This window comes from Symphodus melops, assembly GCF_947650265.1.
Source record: "Symphodus melops genome assembly, chromosome: 18".
Taxonomy (NCBI): Eukaryota; Metazoa; Chordata; class Actinopteri; order Labriformes; family Labridae; genus Symphodus; species Symphodus melops.
The window spans coordinates 22,696,405-22,717,197 of record NC_136708.1 but is presented as its reverse complement, the minus strand read 5'-3'; the positions used below and the strand labels follow the sequence as shown (position 1 = coordinate 22,717,197).

Below are 20,793 nucleotides of genomic sequence, written 5' to 3'. Positions count from 1 at the left end.
AAAACTCATTACATTTAGAACTTTTATCTCTCGAGCTGTGGAAACATTTACCTTCCCACAATGATATATAAAGATAATCTAGTGTCTTTATCATTCTGATTCATTGCATTTAACGGTCGTATTTACATTGTTTTGTCCCGATCATACTTGAACGCAACACGTATTTTCATACATCACGACAACACCTCCCATCTCCTTCAGCCAATAAGTGGAAAGCAGCTTGAGGCCACGCCCCCGATCTGAGCTGCTGCCTTTTGGTGGACCGTGACCCCGCCCGCTCGTCTTCTTCTTCTTCTCTCACGCTGTCATCTAACAACAACAGCTTTAAAGATGACAGAAATGTGGTTATATTACCAACCACGTGACAGGCATCAGATGTCTGTCTGATTGTCTGTGGGCGGACACTGACACCATGTCCCCCATTTTACATCTAAATGTTTCACTTCTTCTCTACTGCATCAACATAGTGCATAGTTACAGCCTTTATAAGAGTGATTTTGCCCTGAACAAACGCATAGATGTGTTTATTTGGATTCATTTGTTCGTTATTTACGTCTCCACGTTATACTTAAAATACAAGTCTTTTTTGAAGCGTCTTAATCGGATAAAAACATGGCAGGAGAGCCTCGGTTCGTCCTGTTTTTCCCGCCGTTGGATGTCCCCATCTGCCTCTCGCGCTCTCTAAACACCGAAGAAGCACATGGCTCCGGCACGCGCCGACTGCTGCCTACCGGCGACTCTGCCGCGCCGCGATTGGCTGAATCTAGGTCACTCGCTGGCTCTCTCCGCTTCCTATTGGTGGAAAATAGGTCACAGTCTCCGCCCACAGGTTTCCCCATGCTAGAGCCGCGTGACAGGCAGGCTGGCAGGGGGAACACGAAGGAGAGTGTGTGCATGAGGATTATTAGTGTTTGAGGAAATGGAGAAGAAAGCGAACACATATATTATTTAATAATTCAACAATATAATAACAATCAGTTTGAATTACATCAGATTTAGTGAATAAAAATATGTGAACGTTATTAGTAAAATAAGGAAGTAACAAAAATGTATTTACGACTTTAAAGGCCAGAATAATATTGAGATTGTATTTGTGGTTTTTGGCTGATATTCTGCGTTTCCTTTGAAATCTTAAGAAATATTTACATGAAAGTTATGAAGCCCTGACACGCCAAACAGAAGAACTTGTAGCGTTGAAGGCCGCCTCTGGCATTGAAGGCCAAAAAATGTGCACCGTCTCAAGCTAACTTTGAGTCAAGCTAACGACAGGCTGAGAGCTGAGGCGGGTTTGAAGCCTCCTGACAAACCGTTACACGGCGCCCACCTGTCAATCAGCTCAGCTACACGCCTTATTGTGAATAACTCTGATCCTTCATCCAATCAAAACTGCTGAGTCATCAAAACATTCCCCCCGTACAGTGTGTGTGGATGGAGACATGAGCTAATCACACCTATTTGTTTTTTTGAAGCAGGCTGTAAACATGTTCATGTCTGCTGTAAAAACAGGCTGTTTGAATGGGTGTGTATGTGACTTCCTGTGCTGCTGCAGCCAGCCTCTAGTGGACACTCCAGGAACTGCAGGCTTTTATACTTCACCATACAACACCAGATGTTTTCGTGTGGGACCTGAGACTGGAGCTGGTTTGGGGGACGATCATGGACCTTACAGGAAGAAGTGCCTTCATCACTTTTATCTGCAGATATTATTACCTGCATCCGGTTAGTCGCCTTCTTGAGGAGTATAACACCTCTTAAGGAATGACAAAATATACACGTAAATAAAAGTATTTCAGTGCACTGCTCAACCTTTTTTCTCACATTACTTATGTTTGTTGGTTCGTGCACATTGTGGCATAGGAGCTGTTTTATTTCTCGTTCAATCTTGTGATGACCGACTCATCAACTGAAACAGAGAACATATGAATTCAATAATAACAGGAAATAAAGAAGTTATTACAGAACCATTGCACATCTCCAGTTTCTGCTTTCGACGAAACCGACCAAATTTTAATCAGATGCAGCAGCTGTGGGAGCAACAGTTCCTGGAAAGTCCTTCCTGATGACAGCATGCTGTCAAACACACATGACAGGAATGTGCAAGTAGTAAAAGACTAAAATTATCTCTCTCTCACAAACACACACACACACAGCAGGAGTGTGTGCACGCTCACATGCATCATTGAGGAGCAACAGCTTTGCACCTCTGACGTGTGATCTTACTTCCATTAGCCATTTTAAATTCACATCATTTCCCCCCTCGTCCCTCTCTTCCTCCAGGCCTGGGAAACAGCCATCAAATAAAGTGCATTAAACGGCGCCATCTTGTGGCCACTTTGAAACAATGCACTCTCTCTGTGATTTAAGGCCGTTTGAGTGTTGGAGGAAATATAGAGGAAGTGTGAATATGAAATATAAAAACCTGCACAGTGCCGATGGTCTGTGGTGAACGGCAATCAAGCTGCCTGGAGCTGGACAAGGGTCCCATATACTGATTTTAAGTGCCTGGAATTTGTGCTTGGATGTCGAGTTAATAAAGTTTTATTCAAACACTGACAGTTCCAACAACTCGTCTTTCTGAAGTTTATTTCTGGGAAACGTGTCAGAGCACGAGACTCCCTGGTGACATGTGGGGGGCAGCTGCTGCGTGCACGGCGAGGCTCAAACAGCTCACCTGAGTGCGAGCTCCAGGTGCAGCACACCTGACCTCCCGTCATTGATGTTTGTGCTCCTGGTGTGAACATGGGAGTGTCAGAGAGGAAAACCACTCCAGTGTCTCCGCAGGAGGAGAGGACCGATAAAAACAAACTGAATTAATGATCTGAAAACAAGCTCGGAGGGAAGATGTGGTTGTCTGTTTAGGAGACGACCCAGTTCGATGCTTCAATGTCCTGACTCCGATAGTCTGGTCCAGTTCGAGCCCTGCACACTTCCTTGGTTCTGGCATGGTTGGAGGAGGTGGGCGTCGGCACGAATACGAGTACCGGTACACGGTGCATCCAGGAGTGTCAGAGCGCCACACTGGAGCAAAACTACTCAAATTAAGCCACAACGACAGAAAGATTCAGTCGTTTTCTGAGACAAGAGGCGAGCGCGCTCAGGACCGGTTGGGTCTGGAGCAGAACGTGTGGGCCGGCGGGGGATCAGGGACGAGCGTGCTTCTGCACGGTACCAGGCTGAACCAGTGAGCAGCCTCTGATCGTTGTTCGTACGTCATGATGAGGGGAGAACTAAAGCCTGCAGCCAGTGTGCAATAACAACAGGGACATCTAGTGGTGAAACCATGAACTACAACATGACGAGACATTACAGTCCTCTAATACTGGACAGCGTGCTGCAGAGGGCGCCATCAGCTCTGGAGAGTGCGGCGCACACAGAACCTGTGGAGTTCACTGTTTGAGCTTCTGAACAGAAAATCAACACAAACTTCATCAGACATCATCGTAACATTTGAGCCTTTTTTTTTTATTTGATTCGAGGGTTTTCAACAACTCACTTTTAGGCAAAGAAAAGGATAGTAATTTAGTAATAATGTTTTAGTTTTACAGAAAAAGGAAAAAATAAACACGTCTGGACAGGAACTAATAAGGAACTATGTGTACACGCTTTTGTTACAAAAACTGGGCGTAGCTGTGGCGATGAGGGCGCGGGTAAAAAGGGGTCACATCAATACATATACTCATCCCGCTGTTTTACAAAGTCCCCACCTCGTTCCCTCCCACCCCTACAATACCAACAATGATAAAAAGAGAAATGATACTTGGAGTAAAAAACAGCAAATAATCAATATATAATAAAATATAATACCAATTGTACAGTACACTCGGTTATTTCTGTCGTCCTTTTCACTTCCTGAACACATTAACAGCTCGAGTCGCGCTCTCTCTCTCTCCGGTCACAACTCTCTAAAAAAAAAAAAAAGACAAAAGGTAGTGTACATTAAAAAAACAAGATCAACAACACGCCTCTGTTTTTAAGTGACGCTCGTCGGCAGAGAGCGCCGCCCGCTTCGTGCCTGCTTCAAACGTCAGACTGACTCGAGGGGGTTTAAATTACTTTGGGGGGCAGATTGGTGTTAAAAACAAAAACAAAGTGAGAGACAACAAAGAAACACGTACAGAGCAAGAGACACGGACTGACTATACGGATCGACAGAGGATTATGTGAGAACAAGTTGAAAAAATAAACGGTACTAAAAGGTACCTTACTTCTACTATCGGCGTGAAACCAAACGTATGCACAAACACTGCTAATGGGAAAATAAAAAAATAGAATGGAAAGGACGCGGGATTAATGTGGGATTATCCTCTTCCAACAGGAGCGACCTGTTGCTCTCCGGCGGTCGACGCTTCCTTCGCCTTAGGGAGAGGAAACGGCTCGACCATGAGGGTGGTTGATTTCCGGCCTTTTGAAGTTCACGCTCGTTCATCGACCACCTTCACAGATTTGTGCGGGAGCGTCGCGGGGACATTACGGCAGTTACACTAAACCCTCCCCCTTCTCCCGGCTGCTTCCGTTTAAAAACTCACTAAGCTCTTTGCTTGTTGGATTATTTAAAAAAAATAAACAATAAAAACAATCTATTCTAGAAAACTGTTTTTTTTTTGTTTGTTTGTTTTTACTGACTGAACTCAGTCAGGACTGTTGATCTCTCAGGCTGAGCCAGAACTGGAACCGGTATCTGGATCGGTGAATGTTCACTATCTGACTGACCCGGCGGAGATTTCATCTTCAGCAGCTCCCAGGATCCACTCCCGCCGGTTACCCCCCGACAGGAGAACTTGTGCCGGGTCAGCAGTCCCGGGTTCCAGAAACGGTGTCTGCACTTGTGGCACTGGAATGCAGCTTCTTTCAAATGCTGGCCCCTGTGTTTCAAGGCTTTGTGTAGTGAGCTGTTGCGCCTCCCGCACACCTGGCACCGCAGACGGGCGCTGTGCCCTGAGTTTCTGGGCGGGTGCCTGACGGCGTAGTGGATCATCAGGTATCCCTGCTTAGCGTACATGGCGCTGGGGCAGATGGGGCAGGGGAAGCGCTTGACGGGGACGTCCATGGAGGTGAGCCCGGTGACTGTTACCGCACCGCCGGACCAGGACTTCACCTTCATGACGCCGCCCTTCACCCTCAGCTGGGCCAGCAGCTTTTTTCTGTTGAGCTGCGCCTGCAGTTTGCCCCGCCTCTTCCTCAGCATCAGCAGCTTTTTGCGGGTGTCTTTACTCAGAGGGACTCCGACCAGCTTCCCGTCTCTCATGATGCTGTGGATCACCACTCGCCTCTTTTTCTTTCGGTTCTTTCTCGTCTGTCCCGGTTGCTTCTGGAAGTTTTTCGGGCGGTAGTGAAAAGGGTGCTGCGGCGGTGGCGTTTGCTGTGGGTGATGCCCCGGCGCTCCTTGCTGCATGTGAGTCCCCGCGGGGTAGTTTGAACCTGATCCAGAATCGTAGAAGAGCGGCGAGTATCCCAGAGGTTGAGACTGGTTGACTCGCTGGCCGCTGCGATCGATGCCGTGCTGGGACAGCTTGTGGCGCACTAAGCTGTTGGAGTAGGCGAAGGCTTTACCGCACACTTCACAACGAAAGGACTTCTCCAGCCCCACGCCGCCGCCGTGGACCGTCTGTTGGTGTGCCGTCAGGTGGAAGTAGTGGCGGAAAGACTTCCAGCACACTGTACAGGTATAAAGCCTCTGAGAGGGGGTCCCGTGGGTCGGAGACTTCTCTCCTTGGGAGCATGAGGAGAAGTAATCAGAGTTTCCTGAATTGGGGACTTGACTGATGGCGGCGGCGGCAGCAGCGGCGGCGGCGGCGGCAGCAGCAGCACCTTTAACCCTCCTCCCCTGGTTGTCGATTTCCCCTCTTCTGTGCAGCTTGCCGTGTCTCACCAGGCTCTGAGCGTAGGCGAACATCTTCCCGCACAGGTTGCACTTGTAGTTCTTTTGACCAGAGTGCACGGTCAGATGCTTCGTGAGGTGGAAAGGCTCGCGGAACATTTTGCCACAGACGTCACAGGAGTGAGGTTTCTCCCCCGTGTGGACGCGGTTGTGGCGCCGCAAGGTCTCCGCCCTCCGGAAGCGTTTGCCACAAATCTGGCAGCTGTACGGCCGCTCTGATCCGTCGCCCGGCGGCGCAGGACTCCTCCTCCGCCTCACGATAGTGTTGGGATCCCTTTTCTCTCTCGGCTTCCTCGGCTTCCTGGGTTTCATGTGTGGCTGGTTGGGATGGGTCAAGGGCATAGTGGAACCGTTGAGGCCGGACGTGGACGATGGTCCGCCCAAGTTACCAAACCCCAACCCCCCCAGCAGGCCTCCAATGATGTCCCTCCTCTCTCCTTCACGGCTTTCTGTGTTTATATCACAGGAAGCGGCGGCCGCAGCAGCGATGGCCGACATCGCGCTGCTGGTGACTTCATCCTCTGAATCATCCAACAGGGAGGAGAGCGGCAGGTGAGGCTGCTGTGGCGGCGGCGGTTGGTGGTGGTGGTGCTGATTCTGTGGGTGGGGGTGCAGAGTCGGGGCTAAAGGGGCCTTGCGGAGAGTTTGGCTGGTCATTTCACTGGCTAGCGTGCTTTCTGGGGAGTACAGAGAAGAGGGTTGTGATCTTCTGTAGTCGTCGACCCCGCTGCTGTAGGGCGACTGGTTCTGGTAGCGATTTCTGGAATAATCAGTTGCATATTTATCATTTGCCAAAGCTGAACTATTGTTTGAAATGCCTACCGTGTCTCCACCGCTTCTCATTTTACTGCTGCTTGGGTTGTTTGAGCCACTCGCCCCCCCGGCGTTTGTCCGGTTTTTTGAGCTCCGAGGTGGCTTCCCGCAGGCGCCTGAAGCAGCGTGGTTAAGGAGGGAAGTGCTCTCACGGAAGCAACGCCCGCAAGCGGGGCAGCGGAAAGGCTTTTCGTCGTGAATCTTCTCGTGTCTGGTGAGCGACTCTCGACGGTTGAAAGACTTTTGGCAGATATTGCAGACGAAAGGCCGGTTTTCTGAGTGGGTGACGCTGTGCTGGATTAGGTGACCCCTCTTTTTAAACCTCTTCCCACATTCGCCACAGCAGAATATCCTCTCTGGGCTCGGGGAGTTACAGTCCGACTTCCTGCTTTGGCTCTCCGGCGTCAGGCCGTGGCTGCGAAGATGCCTTCTGAGGCTTGAGAGGTGAGTGAATGTTTTACCACACTCCCCACAGTGATAAAGGGGTTCTGGTTCGGGCTGGCCGGATGAACTGTTACTGTGGCTTTCTCGGGGTTTGTGTTGGCTGCCGTTAGCTACGAGCACAGAAGTGGAGTTAGAGGAAGGGGCCGAGGAGGAGGAGGAGGAGGAGACAGTGGAGGAGGACTGCTGGGAGGATGACGAGAGGAGGGAGGAATGCGGCGGCTCACTTCCGATGCCACTTATCCCAACGCCCCCAGATCCTCCTCCCACGAGGCCCGACGAGGAGCTCTGACTGTGCCCACTCGAGCCGCCGTTGTGGCAGTTTCCAACACTGCCACTGCTGTGACTGTGGCTGCTACTGTCTGCTTTCCTCTGGGGAAGATAGCCCGCCATCGCTTTCTTCCTCCTGCTCCCTCCACCTGAAGTCGACGTCGACGAGCTGTCTCCCGCCTTTGCCGAGTCGTCTTTCGAGAGGGACAGGTGCAGGGGGAGGGGGAGGGGCAGACCGGCCTCCTGCTGCATTAGTGATGCTATCTGGTTCGAGGATAGCACTGGAATGCCTTGGAAATCAAAGCCACCCAGTGGGGCCGGCTGTGGGGCCGGGTGCAGGGGGTGCGGGTGGTGAGTGTGGCTGTGAGGATGAGATAAGGCGTGAGGGGTCAGCTGTTGCTGCTGCTGCTGAGGCTGTGGAGCAGTGTGACTGTGGCTGTGGGAGGAGTGGAGGGAAGGGGGAGGGGCCAGGGCTGAGTTTGACTCAGCAGACCCCTGGCCCAGACCCAAGCCCAGGTGATTGTGAGTGCCTTGCTGAACAAGGAACTGCTCCAGGCTGCTGTTGGTGGGAACACCGGACAGGAAGTACTGGTTAGCAGCGAGCATGCAACTGAACTGCTGGTGGAGGCTGCGGGGGTCGGACTGGCCCACTAAAGGGACCGCAGTGCTTCCTGAGGGGTTGTTTGAGGCTGAAGCAGAGGTTGAGGATGAAGGCGAAGAGGTAGGGGGACCAGAGGAGGGCTGGGGCACTGAGATACCAGGATGCAGAGGGGGAGGTGGGGGCGCAGGCGTCACAACTCCACCGCTGCCCCCGCCGAAGTCAAAACGTCCCATCCCGGAGTGGAGCTGCTCCTGAGCCAGCGCAGCCTCGGCAGGGTGGAAAGGCCGCAGGAACTGAGGGTACCCCGACGAGGAGCTCCCACTGCTGCTGCTCATTTTGCTGGACTTCCTGGAGCTGTGAGACGAGGACTGGCTCTGATGTGATATGGAAGGGGGGGCGCTCATTTTGGCGAATAAGGAAGAGGAGTCAGCAAAGGCATTGCTCCGCGAGCTCTGGAGGGATCCCAGCCCGAGGCCGGACAGGAGACTCCCAGAGGTGTCGGCGGAGGGCTGGTGCTGCTGCTGGAGCTGCTGCTGATGCTGCAGCTGAACCTGCTGCTGGTGGCTCAGCTGCCGCTCCAACCCAAGGCCTTTGAACTGGTGGGCTTGGTGTCCACTTAGCATTTCAAGAATGTCCATGGGGTACTTGCTGAACTGGAACATCTTGAAGTGTCACGTGGCCACAGCCGCCACGTGACACCAAGTCTGTCGATGCTGGCAAACAGCGGCGAGCCCTTGTCAAATCTACAAGGCGTGCAGAGGTAGTCCTGCCCGGGTTTTTTACCCGAAAACTTCCAACGAGCGACGATAATCCACCAAAAGCCGATGCTTGTTTTTAATCACATAAATGTGTCAGTAATACCTTTACTCTCCGTTAAAGGGGGAAGTGCTTCTGTGGTGTTAAAAATAGGATCATAAATAGGCTATGAACTAAACTACAATAAAAAACGGAGTCTGTAGTGTTTTTCTTTTAAGTGTTTCATAGCCGTATGTGTGATTTCTAGAATCAGCTCAGCGGTCCCATGAAGAGTCTCCGTTAATTCAGCGGAGGATGAACCTTCTGTTCCTGCATGGACTTCTCAGCCTGCAGAAGAAGAAAGAGGAATAAAAAAGTGTCAGTAAGTGATTCAAAGGAGCAGACAAACAGAACACGTCCGACCCGGCCCAGTAGAGCAGCGCCGCGTTGGAAGCTCCCCCTCACATGCACCTCCAGAAGGACAGCTGAAGAGAGAGAGAGAAATGTGAGGAGGAGCGGGGGATTACATGCAGCGGGGCCCGAAGGCTCTGGACCCCACACTGACCAAGGAGCACCCCTCCCCCACAAACCCACATATTAAAGGTCTGTTTCAGGGGATTCCCACTGAAGCTTCTTTCTCACACGGGACGAGGAGACGGACAGCTACGTCAGAAACAACCATCAGCTCAGGACCCGGGTCCCTAACGTGGAACCCCCTCTGATCCAGGTCTGTGCTGGTGGACTCAGGGAGACTGTGGTTTTGAGGCTGTAGTGCCGACTCTGTTTATAAAGCACCTCCTTGTTTCTGTTTCTTGAAAGGTGCCGTATAGATAAAGTCGTGACTAGCGAATCTTTGGGCGTCTCGTTATTTCCTGGTGATCTTTAAAAGATTTTAACGTCAAACCTTCACACACACGTGCGCGCACACACACACACACACACACACACACGCACACGCACACGCACACACACACACACACACATCTCTAAATGTGATTATTAAACTCTTTACATTTAACATTCAAATAGAAGAACTGAAGGACGGACAGACTGAACGACAAGAGAGAGAGCTCAAAATGCCACACCACTCCTGTCCAGCTGCTGGAGGATAACATGGCTGCCACACACACACACACACACACACACACACACACACACACACAGAGTTAAATGTCAGATAATAGGGGGTCTGGTAGATGTGTGTGTGGAGCTGCTGAGAATAGTCGTGAGCTCGTTTAGTAAAAAATAAAATCTCATATTTAGAGATTTTAATGAACTTCACTTGTTTCGCTTGTTTTGATTGGGTTGGTTAGGAGGGGGAACCCAGACGCCCCCCCCCCCGGCGATGCTTCGAGCTGCTTCTGGGGGGTCCTGAGACGCTCCCCGCTCAGGTGGGATATAGAATCCCTCCAGCGTGTTCTGGGTCTCCTAAAGGGAGACCAGAGAACTGAATCACCTGAACCGGCTCCTTTTAACGGAGCAGAGACTCGACTCAGCCACCCTCCAGAGGAAACGGCGAGTGTGTGTGTGTGTGTGTGTGTGTGTGTGTGTGTGTGTGTGTTGGGGGGACGAGGGCCTTAAATTCCATAAGAAAGGCAGGTAAAGCTTCCTACGCCGTTTGATTGGCTGCTTCGGCCAAGAGCGACACCGACGAGCGCTGCGACGCCGCGGCGTGCGTTTCCTTTCACGCTGATGTAACAATCAATCTCTCACCTTTGAAACCAAAACTTCTCATAGTCACTGAAACAAAGTTTGTTTTTGTTTTTTTACAAAAGGGGTTAACTCTGATCCTCCTCTGACATGAGCAGCTAAACGTGCTTCACATCTGCGTTCAGTCTGACGCTCAGCAGAGCGACACGGCGGCTCGTAGAGACACTTATCTCTCATTGAGACGTGTCGTTACTCGAGGCTCCGTGTCCACTTTCATTAAACGTGGTGAAAAACGTTGCACCGTTTGAGGCGGCCGAATGTCGCAGCACCGTCTGACGGGCGTTACGGCTTCACGCCGATGAGGTGGCGTATCGTAAATGAATCCGGTGCACACAGGAAACACACGGAGAGATAAATCTTAGAAAGAAATCTGCCAATATATCAGTCTTGGATTTTTTCTTGTCCTCGATATCGGTCCCAAGAGACCCTGACACGCCCCACTACAGACTTTAACTTCACTAACGGACCTCGGAGTCTCATAAAGCGTCATCATTAATGTCTTGTTTGAAAAACATATTTTTACCCAAACTAACCTTCAGTCATGATGTCATAGATTAGTCTGTACAGGTGTCTCACACCTGCGCTGATAGCTAATTAAGATGACAGTCTCTTTGCTGAGTGTGACTGCGTGTCGTTACTTCATCTTACCGGATCGTTCACACGTCTGGAGCTCCCAGCTGGATCACAGATGCAGGCGAGGGAGGAGGAGGAGGGGGCGGTCTGCTTTCTCCACCAACACCGGGTGTCTTCACGTGGACAGCCTGAAACAGATGAACCAATGACAGAGCAGGTTAAACACGTAAAAACTACATTTACCACATTGTTTAATTCAGAAAGTGTGCAGGTGTTTATTTGCACATTTTTCGATAGATTCATTCCCCAGTAACTACAGACTGTAAATATCAATGCTTAAAGCCTGAGTGTCGTCCCCCGTGTGTCCCTGCAGGGGGCGCTGGAGTCCCCCGTGTGTTCCTACAGGGGGCTCTGGAGTCCCCCGTGTGTTCCTACAGGGGGCTCTGGAGTCCCCCGTGTGTTCCTACAGGGGGCGCTGGAGTCCCCCGTGTGTCCCTGCAGGGGGCGCTGGAGTCCCTCATGTGTTCCTGCAGGGGGCCCTGGAGTCCCCCGTGTGTCCCTGCAGGGGGCGCTGGAGTCCCCCGTGTGTCCCTGCAGGGGGCGCTGGAGTCCCATGGATGGCGGTCTCCGTGCTGGAAATGCTGTCTCAGGCTAACTTTGAGTCAAGCTAACGACAGGCTGAGAGCTGAGGCGGGTTTTAAGCCTCCTGACAAACCGTTACACGGCGCCCACCTGTGAGTCATCGTCTCACCTGTAATCTGAATGTCGCGTCCCCACAGCAAGCAAAGCTACAATGAATGGAGGTGAATTTTCAAGCATCTCAGGTGGCGTGCAGTGAGAGACGGTTGCGGCTGCACAGGTGAAAAATAGAGACATTAAAGTGTCCTGATTTCATGGCTGTGCTGGGACACTTTACACTGCTCATTTTATAATTATATAATTATAATTATATCTTATCTTCTAGGAAAAGTTACATACATTCAACCGTTCAACATCAATCTCACAACAACGACTGTAACAACACAGAAACCTGGAATAATAAAGATAACTTATTTATTCATGTATTAAATCTGTTCACTTTGATTTGTCTGGATTTAAAACACATGTTAGTTTTCTTTAAAGCGTATTGTTGTTGTTGGCCATGTAAGTTAGCAGTCAAAATTACACCAATAAAAATATAAATAAATACAATAAAATGAATTACATTGGAATATAAAGGTTTCTGTGGGGACTGAAGTTTGACAACATTAGTCCACATTAAGAGTTTTAGTTTAGATTTAAACATTTGAAAATATCTGTACATGATGTAAGGATAAATAATATTTGTTATTAAATACATAAATAATGAGAAAGTATTAATAATTGAAGGGAGAGTCCGTAATTACACTAAAACATGTTTAATTTAAAGTGTTAAACACAAACACATATTTAATGTTTCGAATTCTGTTAAAATATGAAGAAAATGTTGTAAAAATGATGAAAACTAAAGAACTTTAACTGTTTTTAAAAGAAGGCTGGTTAGCATCGTGCTAACGGTTAGCATCGTGCTAACGGTTTAGACGAGCGATTGGGCTAACATTAGCCACATTTAGCATAGCAGCTAATAAATTAGCAGCGCACTCCTGCTGGGGGGGGGCGGCTTTGTTTTTGTGTTTACCTCGCAGTGTCCGATGTGTGCGTCCGGAAAAGACTCAGAAACACGGCAGGGAAAGTGAGAGCACACGGAGCCGGGAGTGAGCCGTGAGAGACCGTCAGCGGGGCCTTCTTCTTCATCCGCGGAAAAACACCGACAGAGGCCTGGCTCTCCATCCGCCTTTCACCCCGCTAACAAAAACTATTTCCGCTGGCCTGCTCCGGTGCGTCCATCGTCCGCCGCCTCCGTCCTCCTGCTGCTCCGCTGGCTCCCGGCTCGTCTGCTCCCTGACCCGCTCCTTTTGCTCAGTTTACGTCGTGTTTTTCCTTCTTTTCCGACCGGGGTCGGGTGGGCTGTTTTCCGCCCTCGTCAGGTTTAGGTGTCCCCCCCTCTGGAGACGACGATCCGCCGATGCTGCTGGGGCTGCCGCCGCATTCACGACGCGCCCAGAAAATCGGAAAGCCGAGGATCCCGCCGGGAATGTCCACGTAAACCGCAAAGTTTAATTATTTATTTTTGAACATACAGTTCAAAAAATACTGTATGTTTTGATAAACACGTAAATAAAATCACAATGACAACCTGAACTGCTTTATAATAATAAAACACTACACACCAACTCAAGAAGCACTCAGCTCTCTTTTCTCGTTTATGTGTTTGTTAGGGACACACCTGTAAAAGATGCCAGATTGTTTGTTAGGGACACACCTGTAAAAGATGCCAGATTGTTTGTTAAAGACACACCTGTAAAAGATGCCAGATTATAGCAGTAAGTGTTAGTTTCCATCTGTTGTCCCTAGACAGGTAACAGAGAAAGACACATTACAAATAACAGAAGGTAAAGTGCTCACAGACTTGGTGTTCTGTTTTGAAGGTTGCATGTTTGTGGGTCTCTTATTGTGAAAGGGAGAATATTCCAATATTAAGTTCCTTTGACTGACAGAACAGATTGTGTATGTCAGTTTGGTCCCAAGCGTCACCCTCTACTGTCTGAAGCCTCTCATCACTGCAAAACCTGGCCCTTAACATAATGAACAAAAAAAACCTGTCACCAATGTCACTTATGTGTCCTCAAATGAGTTTTTAAATGGATGAACAATCTGGTTCCTGAACGTGTCTCCACATATGTTCAGAGACAGGAGGGAAACAGGGGGACTGCAGGTCTACATTAGGACCATCAGCTTTCTCAATAAGAGGCCGAACACATCACATACCTGAAATATAATCAATCTCAGACTTAAAATCTTTTACAAACAAGGTGAAATGCTGACTAAAAGCAAACCAGAGCTGCACCCACGTTTGAACTGGTTTGTATTTTAATGTATCCTGGAGGTTGAACGTTGAATGTACATTTCACTCTGATTGTTCACCCAAAGAGTTGGAAATGAGCAGCTATATACTCTTTATGCAGCACATCAGTTTCAGGCTCTGTATTGAAACTCTATGTTAAAGTGCATTGTCACTATTAAATACAAAAATACAGAAAAAAACATTTAAAAGTGCAAACAGATCATGTTCAGATCTCCTGAATATGAGGAGCCAAAAGCTGCATTCAGTGACATCAAATCAAGAACAGAGGAAGTCTGTGAAAAACAGTTTTCATCACTAACAGAACGGATTTATTAATTAATATAATAGTAATAATAATAATAATTATTATTATTATTAATATAATTATAATAATAATTATAATAATAATAATAATGGATTGGTCTGATTTAGCAATTTTCTAGAAACAGGAGTTTTGCAATATAAGAGTTCAGGTTAAATAACTAACAGGAGTTATTGTTTAGTTATTACTTGATATACCACAATAATAATGTTGTATTTTAATCTGTTCATAGTCTGGATTCACGTTGGTACATAAATACAGTATTTAATGTTTGGATTATTATGAGCTGCTTCCTGTAAATTAACTCTTTAAAGGTGCTAAAAGTTCCTGTCCAGAGCTATCCCGCTGAGACTGATAATTAAATAAATATATCCTCTCTTTTATTAACTTCTTACATTTGGTGATCACAGCGAGGTCTCAAACTGGGAACTCCGAGCAACCGAGCAGCACGTGAACGCAGCCTGGAGTGTTTCCTGTCAGCGTAACGGTTCCGGGTAGAACCGGGTCCAGGTTCTGTTCAGACCCACCTCTGCACCGTGTTTACTGGAAACCCGCATGAATACATGAAACCTTAATTAGACTCTTTAAGTGCGCGTGCACGCGTACGTGCGCTCGTGTTTGCAGCGTAAAGAAAGGGAGGCGTGTTTTCTGGTTGGCTGCCGTGTGTGTGTGCGCGCGCGCGCGTGTGTGTGTTTGCTTTCACGCTGAATGTGTGAAATCTTAATGAGTCAATTAACGATATTAAGCCGCATGCTGCATAACACTACAGTGTGTGTGAGTGTGTGTGTGTGTGTTAGTCTGTGAGTGTGATTGTTTTTTTTAAATGTGTGGTTGTCTGTGATTGTAGATGTGTGTGTGTGTGTGTGTGTGTGTGTGTGTGTGTGTGTGTGTGTGTGTGTGTGTCGGGGCCTCGGGAGAAGTTGCAGGTTGTCGCTCTCAGGTTTTTAACTCGACTGTAATGAGCTCGTGCAGCTCACAGCTCACCACATTAAAATGAGTTGCAGGACGACATGACACGAGGTTTAGTGTTCATGTTTTTATTGTTATCAATCAAACATTATGGTTTCTACAAACGCAAGAATCGATCACCAATAACAAAAGACCTTTGTTTGGTTATTCTTGGAAATAGACATATAAGGGGGTCTAATAATAAATAAATGTATCATACAATTTGAGGTATGCAGAGTAGCTTTGAGAATACAAATACGCCCATGCCCCCCCCCCCCCCCCCCCCTTAATGGTCAACACAATCATTAACACACACACACACACACACACACACACAGTTTTATCAGGTGAGCAACAAACTGAACATGAAGAACCGTTGAAGGCATGACGAGACGTTAAACCATGTGACTGTGCAGCGTCGTGTCCTCACAAAGCGTTTCGGCCTTTCTATAAAAAAAAGAAACACTTTCTGCACGTTTTGCGACCCAAAGGTCGCGTTCACACGACAACCTTTTGTTTCAATTTTGGCGAATCGTTTACAAGACGACGGCGTTTTACGTGCCTGAAAAATGATTCCAGGGTTCAAACTTTAGGAAACAGCAGCGTCTCCGTCGGCGTGTTCGCTGGAAATGTGCCGTCCATCTGAAGACTTTTTGCACATGTTAGCCATGATGGAGTAAGTGGACTACAACAACAATGGCCGACTCCAGAGTTGTGTTTGTGAAAAGGTCGACTGTAGACTGACGGCAGCGTCGATGGAGCCGGGGGTGAAGAGGGAACGACATGCAGGAAAGAAGGAACGGGTCAGGTTTGAATCCCGGGTCACATCCTGCTGGCCGCCAGTCGACACCTGAAAACGGACTCTTTGTAGTTCAGAGTCTCGACTCACCGTCCGCTCATGCGTCAGTGAAGACGGGAGAGTGTGTGTGCGTGTTGCGTCAGCGCCACCTACTGGCCTGGCACGGACACTACAGTGTGTTCAGTGGTTTTCGTGGATGTGTGTGAACGGCAGGTTTGTGTTTGAGCGTTTGAAGAGGGCGGCGAGTTCTCAGAGGTCGTTTTCATGCCGATGAAGTCGATAAGAATGGCGTCAACTCGGCACCCTGAAAGTTTAAATCAGCGCGCACGTTTAACACGTTTCTGCAGAAACGGAGGGCGAGCAGCGACGCATCAATCAAGTGACATCACAAAATGTGTGACATCATTTCAAATACCAAAACACCACGAATTAAACGCTTTCAGTCATTTACACTTCCTGTTTTTAAAAATCTTCGCTTTGGGGAATCGGAGCTCGAGAAGAAAAGCTGCGGTCGATCAAAATCCCGTTTCGTTTTTAAAGATGGCGTCTGTGAAAAGATGATATGAACATTTAAATCTGGTCTTTGAAAGTGCCGCCAAGTGGCGAAGACCTGAAAACATTTGGTTTAAAAGTGACGTTAAGCATTCCCAAAGAAGACGACGACACAGAGAGAAACACACACACACACACACACACACACACACACACACACACACACAGGTACACAAATGAAGACGCACATACACGCCGTGACATCATGAGTCAGCACTATGACATCACCAACACTGGCTTCTGACATCGTCATGCGATTTGATCTTTTCTCTTTGATGGCATCAGCTCGAATGTTTTTAAATTCCACTAAAAAGTTTGAATATTGAAAATTTCAGGATTAAACATGAAAATTCACAGATTTAAAAAAATAGATAAATGTTTTCAAAGTCTGATCGCGGAGGGAACTCTTCACACGTTAGATCATGAACCATTCATGTCAACACGTGTCGTGGTGGAGGATTTAAAAAAAAAAAAAAAGGTCCGTCAGGAAGCTCCGCCCACTGTCCAACCGCGTCTCGATCCAATGAAAACCTCAGGAGTCCCTTAAAGCCATCGAAGGGCGAGTCCAGCTTTGAAGGTCCGTCTCACAGCCAGAAAAAAAAAGTACAAAATATGACATCATCATGACCACGCAACATGATCGCATCGCTGCCATTTATCTGAGACGCCAAGCTCGCCGCGGGGCACGTAACCACGTAATCCTGTCTCGTGTCGTCATCTCACCATTTATACTAAACGTGACGTCACGTACGCAGCATGACCTGAAATCACAGAACGCCATTCCGTGTATATATAGGCGCTGCTGGTCATGCCAGGTCCTTCGTAGGCCCCGCCTCCTGATTAGGACCCTGGATTAGGACGCACGCTCGTCACATTATATTCAGTGATGAATTAAAAATGCGTTTTCAGACGTCACCTGATCGACACGCTAATGAAGGTCAGATTCCCAGTTTACACGCGACCCGTTGAGCCTGGCGTCGGGGGTAAACGGCGGCCGTGTGAATTTTGAACAAAACGAATCGTGGTTTTGTGTTTATAAACGTTGCACATAAAGTTCCTTCTGACTCGCTGACTTTGTTTTTTTTCTGTCTCGACACAAGAAGGAAAAACTCAAAATGGCCGACCTGTCGCCGAGGTCACGCAGAGGTGAAATGAGAAGCAGAGACTGTACAGAGCACAGACACACAAAGATAAGTCGGTATAGCCCTTAGTGTGAAGTGTCCTTTGTCCCCCCCCCCCAACCCGCCCCCCCCCTTTCCCTTCATATGAGGTGAGCAGCTGAACTTGCAGGTAACGGCGTCGAAGAAGCACAAGAGCGTTAGCTGAGAGCCAATCGAAACCCTCGACTCGTTACTAAGGAGTGAAAACGGGGGCCTGAAAGGTTGTCTGCAGGACTTCTTCTTCTTCTTCTCTTGTTTTTGTAGTAAGTGTTCACGGCGAAGGGTCACGTCACAATGTTTCATAGATGATAAACACGAGAGTTCACTGTACAAAGGCTTTAAAGTTCGCTGACATCACACTTTCAGAGCCGCCCGCTCCACCACGACGCACGCCAACATCCAACCTGTGTGCACAATAACTGCTGCTGGAAGCTTGAAGGGTCGTCACGGCAACACGAGTTTAAATGTCAGTACGATGCTCGAAAACATCAAACAGTTTGAAGTCTGACTACACACCCGGTGTCGCCCGTGTGATGTTTTCAACCATTAAAGATCCTGCAGACCGTCTCAAAATACGTTGGCGACGTTTCGGTACCGAAAAGTGGCGTCGTGTTTGAGACACTAAGACGCTCTGAAAGTGTCTTTAAACTCGAGATGCACCAGCGCCGACCTCCACGCCGTCTCAGGACTCCCACAATGAAATCAGGTCGGCGTTGGACTTCATCATCTGCCCAATTGAAACCCTCCTCTCTTTAAACCTGAGGTTCCCAGCCTGAGCGCCCCCTACAGGACACTCATGGAAATACAGAGCGATAGATTCAAATGTCAAAAAATCAATTTCAATATTTGTGAAAGCTCAAACAGCAACACACCAAAAGATCTCCGGTCATCGTGTGACCAGGAGTCGAAGCATGCTGATCTCTGGCGCCCCCCCCTGGGAGGGCGGGGACCCCAGGTTGGGAACCAATAACCCAAACAAAGCCCAGTCCCCAAATTGTTCCCTTTGAAAGAGTCAAAGAAGGTCATCTAGTGAGTTTGCATTTTGACTACCACTGTGGTCCAATCACACGAGGGCAGGTCACATGTTCAGCCTTTAAAGTGGCTTCAGGATAAATAGGTCTCAGAGCGAGTATACATGAAGTCTGTTCACATCATCAGCGTCATTTCATACAAAAGCAACTTGTTTGGTTTTTAATACTTCTTATAAATACAAAGACAAGCAAACCCGTCTGCCTCGGCCTCGCTCGCTCGCTCTCGTTCGTCCGCGGAGAGGCGTCTCGAGGACGCTGCAATAAAAGTCACGGACGAGTGGAGGAATCCGACGCAGCGGGTCTCCTTCAATAAAAGTCACAGCGAACAACCGGCAGCCTTGGAGCTGCACGCCATGATATTTTTTGCTCTTTTGAAGTGGACATTTCTGTCTTCCCTTTTCAAAGAATGGCTGGATATTCACGAGGAGAACTCAACGGGCTCCAACCATGAAGGGGAGGGGAGGGGCCAGCTTCCTCTTTCCTTTCATCATCTCCGTCTTGAACGCCTCTTCGGCCCCTCTCCTCTCACTCTTCCTCTCCTCCCTCCTCCTCCTCCTCCTCCTCCTCCTCCTCTCACACTGTCACCTCGTTCTTACTCCCAGTCCGCAGCCCCTGCACGCCCCCCCCTCCTCCGGGGATGAAGTGCAGCTGTTCGATGGTGTTCTGCCTCTTGTTGGCGAAAGCCATCCGCCTGGCGTTGGGGTGGCCTCCTCCCGGCCCGCCCCCGTGTGGGTCCCAGCCGCCGTGCATGCCCATACCCTGCATGGCGGCGGAGCTGCGGTCGCGATCATGGCTCGGCGTCGGGTGGGAGTTCATCTTGATCATGTGGTGGCGGTCCATGGATGGCGTGGCGCAGATGTTCTGTTGTGACTGGGCCTTCTGGTGGTGGCTGAGGCGGCCCATAGTGGGCACCATGCCGCTCCTGTCGCCTCCTCCGATAATCAGACCCATCGCCATCAGCTGGTCCTCCAGACGGTCGGGGGACACCAGGAGCCTCTCGTGAGACCTGCAGGCAGAAACAAGTTCATCACATGCACGCACACATTAATCATCCTGCAGCTGGGAGGATCTTTCAATTTGACTGAATTTTGGCGCCCCCCTGTGGACAGCCTTTGTAGTACAATGTCCCCTCTTTAAAGGTCACATGATCTCGTCCTCTTCATCATGTGTGTGAAGTGTGTTGTTGTAAATCCACTCTGATCCTGTATTTGATCATGTCTATAAACCCCTCTATTTCAGCCCTGCTCAGAACAGGCTGTTTCTGTGTCTGTAGCTTTAAATATGTAAATGAGCTGTGTCTGACCACGCCCCCTCTCTGGAAGGGCTCGGGTGTACTCGCTGCTTTCTGGCTCCATGTCCTATTGTTTACGGTGAGAAGGCAGACTCAGAGGGCAGAACAAACACCTAGCTGTGGGAGTGTCACCCACCTGGGGGAGGGGCTACTGCCCTTTGTGATGTCATGAAGGGGAGGGGCTACTGCCCTTTGTGATGTCATGATGGGGAGGGGCTACTGCCCTTTGTGATGTCATGATGGGGAGGGGCTACTGCCCTTTGTGATGTCATGATGGGGAGGGGCTACTGCCCTTTGTGATGTCATGAAGGGGAGGGGCTACTGCCCTTTGTGATGTCATGAAGGGAACATCTCCAAACGGCCTGTTTGAGCAGGCAGAAGACGGAGAGGACTGACTTGTCTCATCATTGGGGGGTTTGGAGACAGACTGGAGAAACGTGGTGAGGAGGATTTTGAACATGTGACCTGTGAAAGCTTGAACCTGGATCAGGTTTTTTAAATCCAGTACACATGGTTTGAAGATGGGACTGATCCGATCTAACAGGGAGGCTTCACTGTGGGACACTTGAAAGGGAATGGAAGAGTGTGACGTTAATAATGGAGGAGTCGCTGTCACCTCCTCCCCGCCTCTTAGCTCACCTGCGGACCGCCGGCGCGTTGTTCCCCCTGCTGCTGCTCATCATGGCTTTGTAGTACTGGTGCTGCTGGTTCTTGGACAGGCGGGACAGCGAGTTGCCCTCCCCGTA

The 20,793-nt window shown here is 49.0% G+C and overlaps 3 protein-coding genes across 3 annotated transcripts in view; all 3 read right to left on the bottom strand.

Moving 5' to 3' along the window:
- Positions 1-3,441: 3,441 nt before the first annotated feature.
- Positions 3,442-9,000, bottom strand: LOC306839415 (uncharacterized protein). Its single transcript, XM_079368127.1, has one exon. It carries the CDS (start codon positions 8,663-8,665, stop codon positions 4,616-4,618), a length of 4,050 nt encoding a protein of 1,349 aa, XP_079224253.1. The 5' UTR covers positions 8,666-9,000; the 3' UTR covers positions 3,442-4,615.
- A 2,104-nt stretch (positions 9,001-11,104) lies between these two features.
- LOC306839898 (uncharacterized protein) overlaps positions 11,105-20,793 on the bottom strand; it is a gene marked incomplete at its 3' end in the record, with an annotated part of 20,007 nt that continues 10,318 nt past the window's right edge. Inside the window, 3 exon segments of the mRNA XM_079368844.1 lie at positions 11,105-11,209; positions 19,342-19,762; positions 20,476-20,611. Of these exon segments, the coding sequence (XP_079224970.1) occupies positions 11,105-11,209; positions 19,342-19,762; positions 20,476-20,611 (662 nt within the window).
- LOC306839373 (uncharacterized protein) lies at positions 19,232-20,787 on the bottom strand. The gene is made up of 2 exons (XM_079368026.1): positions 20,687-20,787; positions 19,232-19,762 (listed from the first exon to the last, which is right to left on the bottom strand). The coding sequence occupies exons 1-2, from the start codon at positions 20,728-20,730 to the stop codon at positions 19,330-19,332; spliced, it is 477 nt and encodes a 158-aa protein (XP_079224152.1). The 5' UTR covers positions 20,731-20,787; the 3' UTR covers positions 19,232-19,329.

Excerpts from the sequence above, each read along its gene's own strand:
- LOC306839415 (XM_079368127.1), bottom strand. The coding sequence starts at position 8,665 with ATGTTCCAGTTCAGCAAGTACCCCATGGACATTCTTGAAATGCTAAGT.
- LOC306839373 (XM_079368026.1), bottom strand. The coding sequence starts at position 20,730 with ATGATGAGCAGCAGCAGGGGGAACAACGCGCCGGCGGTCCGCAG. Across the intron at positions 19,763-20,686 it reads AACGCGCCGGCGGTCCGCAG|GTCTCACGAGAGGCTCCTGG; the intron begins GTGAGCTAAGAG and ends TTCTGCCTGCAG.